Here is a 13514-nt window from a genome sequence, read left to right as displayed (position 1 = left end):
AGAATTGGCATAAACCGTTATTTTGTCGTTTTGTAAGAAAATAGTCAAATCAGATCGTATGAGATCGTGGCATGCGTGTCAATCGGAGATCCAATATGTAGCAGTATACATGTCGTCGCATCAATTCTGGGGCTGTATATTCCAATTTTCCTGCTTAATCGTGAGCAACTGATTGTTAAAACGAACCTGTTCTGGCGATACGCACCCATTGATGTAGGCTTGCATTGGGACTTGTGCTTTGCACGCTCTGTACGCTCTGCACGCTGCCTTCCATCCATTCGTTACCTTGTACCTGTACTCCATTGGTGTCTGCTGGCATAAATATCGCCCCATGGCCTTCAGCTTGTGGCATCTGTGCTAGGAAGTCCTCAAATCCTTCTGCACTTCCGCCCGATGCTAGACCTCCGAGCAGACTGTCAAAGTCTAGGTTGTCCATTGGCGTCTGCAATTGACTTTGCAGTGCCATTTGGAACTCTGGGGTATTCATGGAGCCTTGGCGAAGGGGTCGATATGGAGGCTGCTGGAGAGACTGCGTCGTGCGCTTTTTGTTAATTCCTTTCATGATGTAGAAAGCTTCAAGGTTTTCCTTCACGGTCCACAGTAGATCTGAGCAGCGTTCTCGAATACCAACACCGTAGCAGTGTCCGAAAATATGATCGACTATCGTCATCATTCGGTCTTTCCTTGGCAGGTCGGGCGTTCGATATAACTCTGTGAGGAGCAGAAGAACCGCATGGTACTGCTGATAGGTGGTGGAATACCACGCCCAGGCGCTCAGCGAAGGTAACGTGTCAAGGGTGGCTCCAATCTCTAGCGTGTTGAGCGCAGCAGTCAACAATATGTCTCGGAGTCGATTCTCGGGATCCGACCGCGGTTGAAGTGAGGCTTGCGGCAAGTGCCGATAAAGAAGCATAGAGTCGCATCGCGACATGAGCAAGGTGGCCACCAAACCTGCATAGCGCTGGATAGAATCTGACGCATCCAGGTATCGGAGGTACTTGGCATGGATGTACTTCTTTTTCGCCTCTACCCGAGCGCGCAAGTCATGGAGTGTGATGGTCTTGCGGTCCATCTCTATCCTTCCTCGGAAGATGAGTCGATGAATCTCGTTGCACTCATATCGGATCAGTGATAGCGTGACATCAGTCCACCCCTGAGCAGGGGTTGGGTGATGTTGCCACTTCGAAGATCCGAATTCGAAGACATCATCATCTACATTGAGTGGAAGAGGGATATCAAAGTCGTCAGCGCGGATGGATGGATGAGGACCTTGGGCTTCTGCTGTTTTGAAGTCGAGGAAACAGATCTGGTACCACAGCAGCGAGCGCACGTGGCGCTGCAATGGCGTCAGGCTGTTCGCAGATGTATGGCTTAAGCGATGAATGCCAATACATTGCGCTAGTCGAACTAATGCACCGACTACTACCGAAGTCGCTCGCGAAATCTGTGCCCTGCACAAGGGTATCTAGAAGCGTGAATAATTGAAGATACAAAGGCCAGCAGACTTGTGTCAACGTACCAGATAAATTGTGAGTGCCTGCAATGTGCGAATATTCGAGGTTTTCGCCCAATTGGCCCGGAGTAGGGCACGTTCCGTAGCCTTCTGCAGTCGGATGAATAAGTCTTCCTTAGTAATGCCGAACTGTGCTTTCGCTTGCAGAGGAGATAAGGATGCAGCGGCAGCCATACAGACTGCGAGGATCAGAGCTGTACAAGAATTCTGATTCGGAGTACCGAGCTCGACATTCATCCAGAATCGGTCAAATAGGCGTCTGAAGGAAGGCATATGCAAGACATGAGCAAGCGGACTGACGGCTTCGAGATATCTCTGGGCCAGGGCTTCTGTTTCGGCCTTGTTCGGAAGGTCTGGAGGATCCAAATCGTTGCATTGCGGGAGGGGTGTTGAAGATCCCAACAGCAAACTCAGCGACGGCGCCAATGAAGGCATATGCTCCGCAGATAGAAGTCCAGAAGACTGTGGAGCGCGCTGCCCTGCCACAGATGCTGTGGTGGTAGCGGGATGCTCGACAAGGAGTTTCCCCAGTTCTTCTGCGTACTGAGGTCGGAAGAATCCAGTGATGTTCTCACAAATGATCATGCGGCCAATTCGAATGGTCAAGTCAGTTGCAATCTGGTCCTCGTCGTCATCTTCGTCCTCGTAGACGTCGTCATTGGTCTCTTCTGGTTCGGCGGGGAGTTTCTCCCAGGCGTCGCCGTCGTCGACCTCGACATGCTGCTGGTAAGCTTCCCACTCATAATCTCTGGGTGGAGTTCCTGGGGTAGTGGTGATGGCACTAGTGCTAGAGACATCATATTTGGTTTCGTATTTAGTGTCATACTGTTCGGCCTTGGTAGTGGTGGTGGTGGCCTGGGATGCGGTCCTCACGGGGATGGGTTCGGTCCAGTCGCCATTGGATTTGGAGAGGCTCTCCCTCTGCTTCTTGCGGGCGGCACTCTCGGGAACTGTGATGAAGACACACTCTCGACCAAAAGCGGTGCAATTCTGGCAAGGGTGGGTTTTGGAGCATCTACTTTTGCGGGTGCGACACTCAACACATGAATTAATGGGGCGTGGATTCCTCCGACGGACCACTCGGGACTGGATCGGTTGGTCTGGCATTCTCCGTTCTCATGATCGCTCCATTGTGATTGAGCGATTCGGTGGATAGTGTAAGTGTTGCTGTTGTTGGAATTGGAGTTGGGGGATTGGGATGAAGATGATGGACGGATGGATGAATGAGGCTTGGTTGGTGGTTGGGGGGATGTGGAATCTGGGTTATGGTTATGATTGCGGAAGTCGGACCGCGAAAGAATTGGCAGGGTCGGCGTGGGCGGTGCAGATCATATATCACGTGATGCGAAGACTTCATATGGAACCCTAGACTGGACGGGACTGGCCAGTCAGTAATAGTTCAGTCGTAACTCGCAATACTAGAGTAAGTCTTCACTAAAGGCTCAGCCCTGTACATGCGCTTGTACTTGTACGAGGTTGGCTCGGCGGCTCCATCCAGGTATCCAACAGAAAAAAACCACCCTTAACCCTTCTACCAATGAAAAATGGCGCTTGTTCAAACTCTACTAATTATTCACTCGTACTCGTAAGTAACAACTGTCCAAAGTACAAGTAACAGTAGTTACAGTACTCGTGTGTAATGGCCATCCATCACCATGAATAATAATGGCAAGGGATTGCGTACTATGTATCATGTACCTCGCCCTTTTCAGTGATGTGATCAACCTCTTCGCCTATGTCCGAATACCCACTCTTTAATCTTCATTCCTCAGTGATACCACAGGAGATGACATGATAACCAATCAAAAATGTCTCATCAATCTGGAGGCTGATTTACCAACTCTATTTACTACCAGAGTACAATAATAATAGTAGTAGTACTGATAATCATTATTGTACAGTACGGTATGCAGTCTCTAAGGGAAGGTACTATATAGCCTGTAGGCGGGAGGCGCGCCGTATCAGCGAACGCCCAACACCTCAACGCCTTATGCATCCATGCCTCCCTAGTAGTGGGGAAATTCTCCCAACCTGCAGACTTGCGACTTGCAATTCGCGGCTGGCGGGTGAGGCCAAGCTTGCCATCCCCAATTGCTCCATCCGAAATCCGGCTTTACGTGATTATGCATTCCTCATTCTCATCGTCACCTTCCTATTTCCCTTCGTAGCCGACCTGCGGCTGACGTTGCAGGCGCTTCGGGCCAAGAACTCACCACATCCTCCACCTCCTCTAAGAACGTCGAACTGTTATGCACTGTCGTTCCCGCGAGAACGACGCGAACGCCTGGAGAACTTGCATTGACCTGCGCAACCATCTTCGCCTCCTCGTATGTCGTCCCACCCACCATGAAGATAACGATGTCCTGTGGCTTGTCCTTGGTCGATCCGCCTCCTTCAACGAATGGATACACTTGTTGATTGAGTCGGCCCTTGATCAAGTCCTGCAGCGTGGCTTCTAGCCGAGGCGAATGCTGCGTATAGACGTTCTCCACGCCTTTCAATCCCTTGAACCGATCGCGCGCGCCACCGAAAAACGAGCCTGCCTGGAAAAGGTCCGGCACACCGCCCGCGGTGCTCAATGCATGTAACGAGTTGTGATACGTGAGAAGGTCAGCGACGAGGTTTATGCGGCGACGAGAAACTCCCGCAACATTGAGGAGCTCCAGGAGGGCAGGTGTGGAATTTGATGAATGTTTAGCGTATCGCAGCGCGTATATGGCGACCAGCCTTAGTTTGTTGTCGGCTGGAATTTGGGGATTCGTGATCAGCTTCTGCAACGTCTTGACGTCGTTCGAATGGTTGTCCGTGCAAGCTAAGCTTTGCTCTAGCTCACTCACGTCCAGCAAACTATCCTCGCCCACTCTCCGACTCAGTTCGCCCACAAGAGTAACGTGCTTAGTGACGTTTCCGGAGAGCTTGCGGAACTCTGGAAAATCCTCAATGAAGCGCTTCATGTCTGCGATGGAATCTAGTTTTTGTGTGCCTTGCTGCTTAGATGCGAATTGCTCCACATAGTCTTTAGCATTCTGTCCGAGATCGCCAAAGTTGAGATACATGTTCTTCTTGAAGAAGGGATCTTGCTCTTGTGAAAGCGTGATTTCCTATGCTCTTATTAGTAGGCGCAGCTTTGCGAAAGCCATTCATGCGAACCTTCATCTCGGGACGTATTTCTGGGACGTCCCGTAGGTCTACTCGTCCATTGTTTATGCCTAATAGCTCGTGCACCATTGCCTGATATGTCCATTGGGTCAGAAGTGGAGTCACAGGATCGTCTCGGCGATCCACGATAAGCAGTATGGGTGGGGTATCTGTCTTTCGGAAGTCGAAAAGTTGGTCTTCCTGTGTCATGTTGTAGCGGACCTCTGTCGCAAGCTTCTTCGCCAACAAGCTGTTCTTCTGGTACCGTATCAACGGCTTCTTCTTCAAGGCAAGCAGCAGCGCCATGACACCCTCTGTTGACCGTTGTAAAGAATCCTGATTCCAGCCATCCGGTGTTGTGCTCCATATGCGATGTTTAGGGAACCCTAGATCGAACGACGCAAGATCGGGGTTTATGACAAGGAAGTCCGCAAAGTATTCCTGCACCGCTCGGACAACTTCGTGGTCGTCGGCTTCAGCTAATCGCTCCAAAGAAGATTTCTTGATAATATTGCTGAAATCTGTTGCTGTCAGAACAGTGTTCCTCGTTCCCCTACGCAGTGCGCCTCACATATGTTGTATTCCCCATATTTTGGCTCCCTCAGTTCCTCGATAAGGTTTTGTATAGAGTCGGGGGACGGTCGAATGAAGCAAAGACAGCGAAGGTGGCGCATCTTTTCGCGCTGTTGGTTGTCTAACCGGCTAAGCAATTGGTTAGATAGAACGGTGCATGTGAGAGGTGGAGTAGTACTCGGTGAGGTAGACTTCGTGGGTCAGGAGAGCGGACTGCGTCGTCGCAGTTGAGGCTATAGAAACCTATAGGAACCCATGATTAGCAGCCATCAAACGGTACACAGGAAGTGGAGACAAACCTACAGTCTCATTGTCCAGGAGGAGTATCTTCATCTTGGCCGCTGTGGTACCTGTTGCCGCGTTGTCTCCGGTTGACACCATCTTGGTGACATAGCCGGAGACGGCTTGCACGATGTCCATGGTGAGTGAAGTGTTACAAGATTATGGTGAAAACATCTAGGGATTGCAGCTCTTCCGCTCGCGACAAGCTCATGAACCCATGTCGACCTCTAGCGGTCGGTTGACGTAGACGTACACCCTGTGAGGGTCAAAGCGACGCTTACTAAGCTCGATTGCATCGAACAGGGCTGACCCTCATCACCAGATAAAGAATTCCAGCAATGTTGCAATACATTCTATTTCCCTTGTTCTATTGTTATTGTGAGGATAGCATAATATTGATTACTTGAATGAATATCTACTGATTCACAAAAGATAACTGTCATATCCTATTGCGTCTCTCAAGGTCTAATATGCGGAATGAATGGTTATGTACCTCCTCCGCCTAAGGAGGAACCTAGAAATAGTCATAGCCACCGTGCCACCCACTATTGTTACGATCACCATATAAACACGTTTGTATCCGGTAAATAATATTCTAATAATTAATATTTAAATATACTTATGATTAAATGTTGCTTAAACTTGCACTGTCCAATCAGGGGGTGGCTGGCACTGCGGAGTGGCAGCGCCTAATTTTCCACACCAATCCACCGATGCATTGTTAGAGTTGGTAGATCGGTGTCGGAAGTCCATCATACTTCTGGGAAGTGCTATAACCCTCACATTCCGTTCTAACTTGACGATCTCTCTCATAATCATCAAATGTACGGAATGATATTCGGAGTATCGATCGGAATGGACACAAGTGAGTCAATGCGGTGAGATTTATCATCCAGTTCATGAAGCGTAGACATTGCTTCTGCTGAATAATGCAACATGACGTATATACTTAATAGCCCCTTCTCCCCGCATTGAGCCAGGCAACATCCAGAAGTAAGCTATATCAAAGGAGCTTGAAATTTGACTGCAAGACCCAATCTGATACTCCGATCTTCACTTTTCGAGAGATTTTGGTACCCTGGGTTTGGGAGTGATATCGCTATCGTTCACCATGGCAAAACTGTTCATGTGAGTATCCGCCATTATGTGCCAAATATATTTTCCTACCGTCATAGGGTTGCTTCGATGAAATGAAATTAATATAAAATGTTATTGAGCCACCTGCTGATACACCATCAGAACTGGCGTCACGGGCTACATCGGTGGTGATGCACTCTTCGCCATTGCAACCGCCCATCCAGATTTAGAGATCACAGCTCTCGTCCGAAATAGCGACAAAGGAGCCAAAGTCGCATCCCAATTCTCTAAAGTCCGTCTTGTATATGGCGATCTGGATAGCACAGACCTTCTTATCGAAGAGGCGTCAAAGGCCGAAGTTGTCGTACACACGGCGAATTGCGATCACGTTGGATCAGCTCATGCCCTGATCGCCGGCCTTTCGAAGCGTCAAAGTGGGACTGGGTATCTAATTCACACGTCAGGCACCGGAATTCTCACTTTCCGGGACTCTGAGATCGACGTCTATGGGGAGACTAGCACGAAGGTGTACGATGACTGGGACGGCATCAAGGAGGTTACTTCGCTCCCTGACGTGGCAATTCATCGCGATGTCGACAAGATCATACTCGCTGCTTCGAAAGCTCACCCGGGGAAAATTTCGACGGCGATTGTTTGTCCGCCATGCATTTCCGGCCCTGGACGTGGGCCAGACAACAGGAAAAGCATGCAAGCGTACTGGATGGCACGCGAGGTCCTGAAACGAGGAAAGGGTTTCCAAGTTGGAGCCGGCAAGAATATCTGGGCGGAAGTCAATGTACAAGATCTCAGCAATGTCTTTCTTGGTCTAGTGACTGCTGCTCTTTCGCCCAGCGGTGGCAAGGCAACGTGGAACGATGAAGGGTATTACTTCGCCGAAGATGGAGATATAGTATGGGGCGAGGTCGCGCAGACCATTGCAAAGATAGCATATGACAAGAAACTTATCAAGACGACGGAGCTAGACAGCCTCGGAAAGGAGGAGGTTATCCAACTTTTGAAGCCTGGACCCCGGCTCTGGGGTACCAATTCCAGAGGCAGAGCAATCAGGGCAAGGAAAGTACTCGACTGGACGCCAAAGGGTAAGAAGTTGTCTGAATTACTGTCAGATATAGTGGAATTGGAAGCAAAGGAGCAAGGCCTGATCAAGGGTCATGCTGCGGAGGTAGCTGGATAGCTTTCTCACAGCGACTGATCGTGCATTCCATATCATCCTTTAAATATCTGTCTAGTATAGCAAACATCATCGTCTTTGTGTATAGTCGGAAGACAAGAATACAAAAGCATATGTTCTCCGCCTATGATCTACATGACTTCAACGTACCCAGGTAGGTATTAGATATCATCGTGCTGAACCGATGATGTACTGTCTGACAATGTGAATATCGAGGACACTCATCGCCACTTGGGTTTGACAAGATTTATATGATGACTCCAAGTACATACCATAAGTCAGACATAGTCAGAGGTGCACCGCAATCTGTTCGCCACGTTGCCATTGTAACGTCATCGCGAGGTTGTATCAATCAGCTTCATAGACTCGCACCCATCATCCGCCATTATTCGCGCATCAAAGGGTACCTTGAATGAATCACACTAGTCTCGACGTCGCTGGCACGATTCGTAGTGCTGTGTATGCCTTGAGATGAGACATGTAGCCATTACATCCCCGCCTCGTAGGCATCAGAGTTATGCAAGCATTTAGTCCAGGACAAGCGATTGTCTGCGAACCCCCGCAACCACCACGTTTCTTCAAATAGTAAGGCACCGAATTCACGAATCATACGATAGCGCCTACAATATCTCGTGAAAACCAATGACATCGTTATACAGTACTCGCTACCGAATGAAGGAATCCATAGGTAGACTAAACCCCACATTGTTCCAGGGTCCCCGTCCATTGACTATCTTGCCGAGGCAAATACATACAAGTACATCACTGACAACGACTAATCGTGAAACGACCAACACAGATGGGGTATTTCTTGCGGATTTTGGCGAGCTTGGGATGTGCACTTACTCAATGTATATAAGGCCTGTGAAATATTACGACAATATATAGAATGCACTTTCCTTTTCTCACCAACTTCCTCTAGCCCACTTGCCTGATTATTTGAACTGTGCGACGTCACTCTTCGCGGCAGACGATTCGATAATAAAAGACATCAGATAGATACACCTGACTGGCTTCAACTACTTCAGACGATTCGATAATAAAAGATATCAAGTAGATACACCTGACTGGCTTCAACTACTTCAAACTTGATCCATCATGGCAGATTTCGAGAAAGCTCTAGAGAGTGCAGTCTCTCAACAACACATCTCAGGCGCCGTCGTGCAAGCCCGAAACCGTGATGGTACCTCCAAATCTTGCCCCATCACAACAATCACATCATCTAATTCAATACACTCTAGGGTCCTTCAACTACTGCAAAGCCCTCGGAAGCGACCCAGACTCTAAGCCCTACGCGCTCAACACCGTAATGTGGATAGCCTCCTGCACCAAACTCATGACCTCGATCAGCGCACTCCAGCTCGTCGAGCGCGGCCAAGTTACCCTCGACGACCCCATCTACAAGCACATCCCCGAACTGAAAGACCACCCCATCCTGGAGGACTTCAATGAGGACGGCTCTCCCATAGAGACGCCGCACAAGACGCCCATCACCCTGCGCCACCTGCTCACGCACTCGAGCGGCTTGTCCTACGACGCCCTGCACCCGAAGCTCATCGCGTGGTTGAAGTACCACGGCCGCGAGCCCAGCACAAGCGGTAAGCTTCTCGAGCGATTTAGCGCCCCGTTGGTGTTTGAGCCCGGAACGAGCTGGATGTACGGCCCTGGTATTGATTACGCTGGGTTGCTGGTTGAGCGGATTTCGGGCCTCACTTTGGAGGAGTACATGAGGAAGAATCTGTGGGAGCCACTGGGAATCAAGGATATGACGTTTAAGCTTTCGACGAGGCCGGATCTTAGTGAGAGGAGGGCGCGCATGTCGAAGAGGCCTGAGGGGTCGGAAACGGTGGGCGCATGGGATGAGAAGGATGTCAACGCCACTGCCGACGGTAGTGAGCTTGAGGATTGTCTTGGTGGGCAGGGTGTTTACACTAGCATCGAGGAATACTTGAAGGTCCTCGTAGGGCTTTTAACGACAGATGAGAACGAGAAGATCTTGAAGAAAGAGACTGTGGAACTGTTCTTCACGCCAAACCTCGGGGAAGGTAGCACCGCCATGCTTAACGCTGTTTTGCAGGACGACATGTCTAACAATGCCATGGGTGGACTTCCAAAGGACATCAAGAAGGATTGGGGTCTCGGTGGCTTACTCGTCTGTGGCGATGTGCCGAATGAGATGAAGGAAAATACTATGATTTGGGGTGGCTTGCCGAACTTGATCTGGGTACGTCTTTAACCAATGCTCAAAATAGACTTTACTGACTACAGCGTAGTGGGTTGATCGCAAAGACGGGGTCTGTGGCCTCTTTGCGACGCAATTGTTGCCTACTGGTGATTCCAAATGCGCGGTACTTAACAGGCAATTCACTGCTGGAATTTATCAGCTATATGCGAAGCATCGCGTGAGTCCACGCCTGTGATTACCAAAGATAGGCAGTCGTTGACTATAAGGAGGGCACGTCTTGAACGATACCTGCTCTGATATAGGCATCTTATTAAAAATCCGAAATGGAGACTGAGCAGGCCTGCATCAGGACATAACGCATCATGTTGTTTTCTTTCTGAACATTCACCTCGTTCGTGGATAACGTCACTTCTGGTTCATAGCCTAGCAAATAGCCTTTACTTCTCGAAATCGATATCACTGTTCCGCAATTAGCGTGGAGAAAGTGCTTTCGCGATGCATCGGTCAATCACCATTTCAGAAGTCTATCTATTATGCACTCCAATCGCTTCCCAGCTTTGGTATAGTATATTAAGTAGTGTACATGAATTCGTGTCCTTGGCCCATTGTGTGATTCCTCGTTCTTCTCGGAAGCACGCCGTCGCTACTATTTTGAATATACAGCCGTGATCATACAAAAACTCAATCAATCATCCATCAATGAAGCTCCAGATATGGAGTGCCTCTAGTTCTCCATGCCTTCCTTTGATCTTTCATGGTCCTCCGGCTCTTCATCTGGAGGTGTTCCCAGGACATAAGGCCGGTCACCATCGCTGCAATATTCAATACTGAGTCCACTGATTTGGAGAACTTTAACTCACAAGAAGACAAACTCCGCCTTCGTACTCTTGCACTGCCTCAAGCCCCACGCGATCACCAAGGCTTCATCAGTTAGGCTATGCAAGCACTCATCAGACTTGTAGCTGTCATCGTTCCGAATGAGCTCTATAATTCCGGCGATCACGGTAGCATGATCTTCACGCTCCTTGGGAGGCGGATCTCGATGCTCGCGCCACTGCTCTGGATCAAGTCTCTCTACCTGGTCTGCTATACGGCGTAGCTCTAGTGCGTTTGGCTTTTCAACCAGCTTCAAGCCTAAACAACTGGTCAGATGAAGGTTTAGAATCAATGATAAGAAAACTCACTGCCGATATGACACTCAATGGTGTGGCCCAAAAGCTTTCCGCAGTCCATGCAAGGAACGAAAGCGTTGAGTAACTGATTTTCGATTTCACTTTCTCGCTGTGGCGACCCTAGCATAGCTGGAAATTCCGTGGAGTTTGGGATTGCAGAATAGGGCCAGTTTTCACGAGCCAAGGCGGAGGGAGTATTCGGAGCCGGGACTGGCGGAATCCTTTCGTTCTGGCGGTTTAGGTTCATCTCAGAAGCATTCGTCATGATTTGTGAACTGATAGTGTCTTCTGCTGGAGCAGGAGAGATGATTCCACTCTCGTTGTAATGGACATCTGCAGATAGTTCTCCCATGATATTTATTCTTTCTTGTGTGTTTGTCTCGGTATCTTGAAGGTTCCCCTTCATTTGGCTGTGCGACGAAGCGGGCGTTGGGCTATTTGCGCACTCGGGAATAGGCAAACATCGGCTGCTAAACTCTACCGGAAGTCAGTATTAGTACCAAATGTGAAAGATCTGACAGCGTACCAGGAAGGTTCTCAGTCGGAATAAATTTGATGGATTGTGGAGCCGACGCAGGCGATTCCAACTGATTCTTGGGAGAATGGGGTAGTGAGTTATATGACACCATAGGACCTTCTAGATTCAACAGCAAGGTGCGGAGCCTTGTGCCTTCCAAATCCGGGCTTGTGGTCTCGCGCCGGACCTCGAATGGGCTCGGTTGCTCCCTGTTATTTTCACGTTCAAGGAGAAACGGCAGAGTGGTAGAAGTCATAGGGCTGTCTTCTGTTGATACTGGCAGTGACTGCGGTAGCTTGACGAGACCCTGTCTGGAAGGGTGGTGGTCTCGATTGGATTTGGGTACGAGAGTGGTAGGACCTGCAGCTTCAGCGGATGGAGTCGATTCAAGAGTACGTCGAGAATCAGTCGGCATATTGAATCCATGTCCATCCTTTCCGGTCGTTGGTCTGGATGCGGACACATTTAGTGAAGGACGCAGGCTTTTCGCTGCTTGCGTTGCAAATTGGTCCCTTCGATACTGAAGTAACCTTCCATCTTCATCATTAGGATATGTTGGTAGGTCATATGATCCACACAATCCCGACTGGCCAAGCTCTCTTCGTTCACCTGCAATGGAAAAGAAATGGGCTTTGACATTCCCACTTCTCGGTGCCTGGAAGGTATCCGATCGGCTAGGTATCCAGCGAAGGATGAGTCCGTCTAATGAAGTACCGTTGTACTTCTTCCAGACAGCTCTAATGACGGCCTCAGGGTCTCTGATTCCCAAAGCACAAGCATCAGCCACAGAGGTCGGTTCGAACAGCCAATAACCATGCTGATGGTGAATATCACGAATATCAAGGCGTAGACTCACAAATCGGCCATCGGCTATGTTGACACCAACGTAGGGAGTTCTGTAGGGTTGGATATTCGAAGATCCTTCCATTCTCCTCTTACACAAGCGAGTGTAGTTTGATGAGATAAAGGTAGAATTCGAAGGACAAACAGTCAAGCACTAGATGCTCGCAATTAGCTTGCAGATGGGTCGCTCCTACACTTCAACTTAGCCAGCGGTGTGTTCTTGCAAAATTGCAAAAGGTACGATGGGTATGAAGACTAGGAGTTCGCTGGTAAAATCCAAAAATCTCAATAACGAGCGAGTGCTTCCTAATGCTCCCTTCTTTTGTAAGTTAGTCAAAGGTGAGAAGGTGCGGTTGTGTGCACTGTACGCAATGGCGTAACAAGTGATATGTCACACCCGATGAGGCTGACAAGATCCTTCCTTGGTTGGAGCTTAATTTGAGGCAAGTTGCTGTGAACTCTGAGGCAAGTTGTTATTTTGTTGTGAGGGGAGGTTGTGCGGTGAACCTTTAAGTGTTGATGGACTAGCGCACCTTCACCTCAACACCACTCACTCGGAATCCTCAATCACTGCTAGAACCAAATCATTGTTAGTTAATAGTTGTTGCTCATTGATGGCACTCGCCAATCACTCTGAACTTGTGGGAGATGGCCTTAGATGAAAGGCCATCTCCTAATAGGTCAAGTAAGTGTCATCTCATCTAACTCTGCTTAGACTATACATGACAGAAGATCAGATACTATCAGCTACAAAGATACCATATTTCTTATCTTTATATCATGAGCGGTGTTCCATGAAACCTCCAGTCGCGTTAGAAGCTTGAAACATTCTAATTGTCCTAGTTTCTTATCTTAGTATGTTGAACGCAGCAGTTCACTCTATCTCGCAATACTGAAAAAAGAGACATTGTGAAAGGAATAACCAAATCCTCCGGTATTAAGACACCCGTGCTACTACACCTGATCCAGGAACTCGTGAATATACAGAGGGTTGTCCCGCTAGATTAGGCCCCTTCTAATAA

The 13514-nt window shown here is 48.9% G+C and overlaps 5 protein-coding genes across 5 annotated transcripts; 2 read left to right on the top strand and 3 right to left on the bottom strand.

The window, feature by feature from the left end:
* Positions 1-120: 120 nt before the first annotated feature.
* BU24DRAFT_411848 (uncharacterized protein) lies at positions 121-2620 on the bottom strand (the record flags this gene model as incomplete). Its single annotated transcript, XM_033526067.1, has 3 exons — positions 121-150; positions 206-1444; positions 1520-2620. 3 exons carry the CDS (start codon positions 2618-2620, stop codon positions 121-123), a joined length of 2370 nt encoding a protein of 789 aa, XP_033380816.1.
* Positions 2621-3324: 704 nt separating this feature from the next.
* Positions 3325-5644, bottom strand: BU24DRAFT_395404 (vacuolar protein sorting-associated protein 45; the record flags this gene model as incomplete). The annotated part of the gene is made up of 5 exons (XM_033525254.1): positions 3325-4614; positions 4664-5172; positions 5223-5353; positions 5403-5467; positions 5528-5644. 5 exons carry the CDS (start codon positions 5642-5644, stop codon positions 3658-3660), a joined length of 1779 nt encoding a protein of 592 aa, XP_033380815.1. The 3' UTR covers positions 3325-3657.
* Positions 5645-6301: 657 nt separating this feature from the next.
* BU24DRAFT_374017 (NAD(P)-binding protein) lies at positions 6302-7897 on the top strand. The gene is made up of 2 exons (XM_033524549.1): positions 6302-6634; positions 6746-7897. The coding sequence occupies exons 1-2, from the start codon at positions 6618-6620 to the stop codon at positions 7776-7778; spliced, it is 1050 nt and encodes a 349-aa protein (XP_033380814.1). The 5' UTR covers positions 6302-6617; the 3' UTR covers positions 7779-7897.
* Positions 7898-8688: 791 nt separating this feature from the next.
* On the top strand, positions 8689-10337 carry BU24DRAFT_374014 (beta-lactamase/transpeptidase-like protein). The gene is made up of 3 exons (XM_033524548.1): positions 8689-8958; positions 9017-9999; positions 10049-10337. Exons 1-3 carry the CDS (start codon positions 8874-8876, stop codon positions 10193-10195), a joined length of 1215 nt encoding a protein of 404 aa, XP_033380813.1. The 5' UTR covers positions 8689-8873; the 3' UTR covers positions 10196-10337.
* Positions 10338-10684: 347 nt separating this feature from the next.
* BU24DRAFT_464869 (uncharacterized protein) lies at positions 10685-12577 on the bottom strand (the record flags this gene model as incomplete). Its single annotated transcript, XM_033532231.1, has 4 exons — positions 10685-10772; positions 10821-11094; positions 11145-11609; positions 11659-12577. 4 exons carry the CDS (start codon positions 12575-12577, stop codon positions 10685-10687), a joined length of 1746 nt encoding a protein of 581 aa, XP_033380812.1.
* Positions 12578-13514: the final 937 nt, after the last annotated feature.

The sequence above is a fragment of the Aaosphaeria arxii genome, assembly GCF_010015735.1.
Source record: "Aaosphaeria arxii CBS 175.79 unplaced genomic scaffold BU24scaffold_7, whole genome shotgun sequence".
NCBI lineage: Eukaryota > Fungi > Ascomycota > Dothideomycetes > Pleosporales > Aaosphaeria > Aaosphaeria arxii.
Note: the sequence above shows the minus strand (reverse complement) of the source record. Positions and strands in the feature narration are given on the sequence as shown.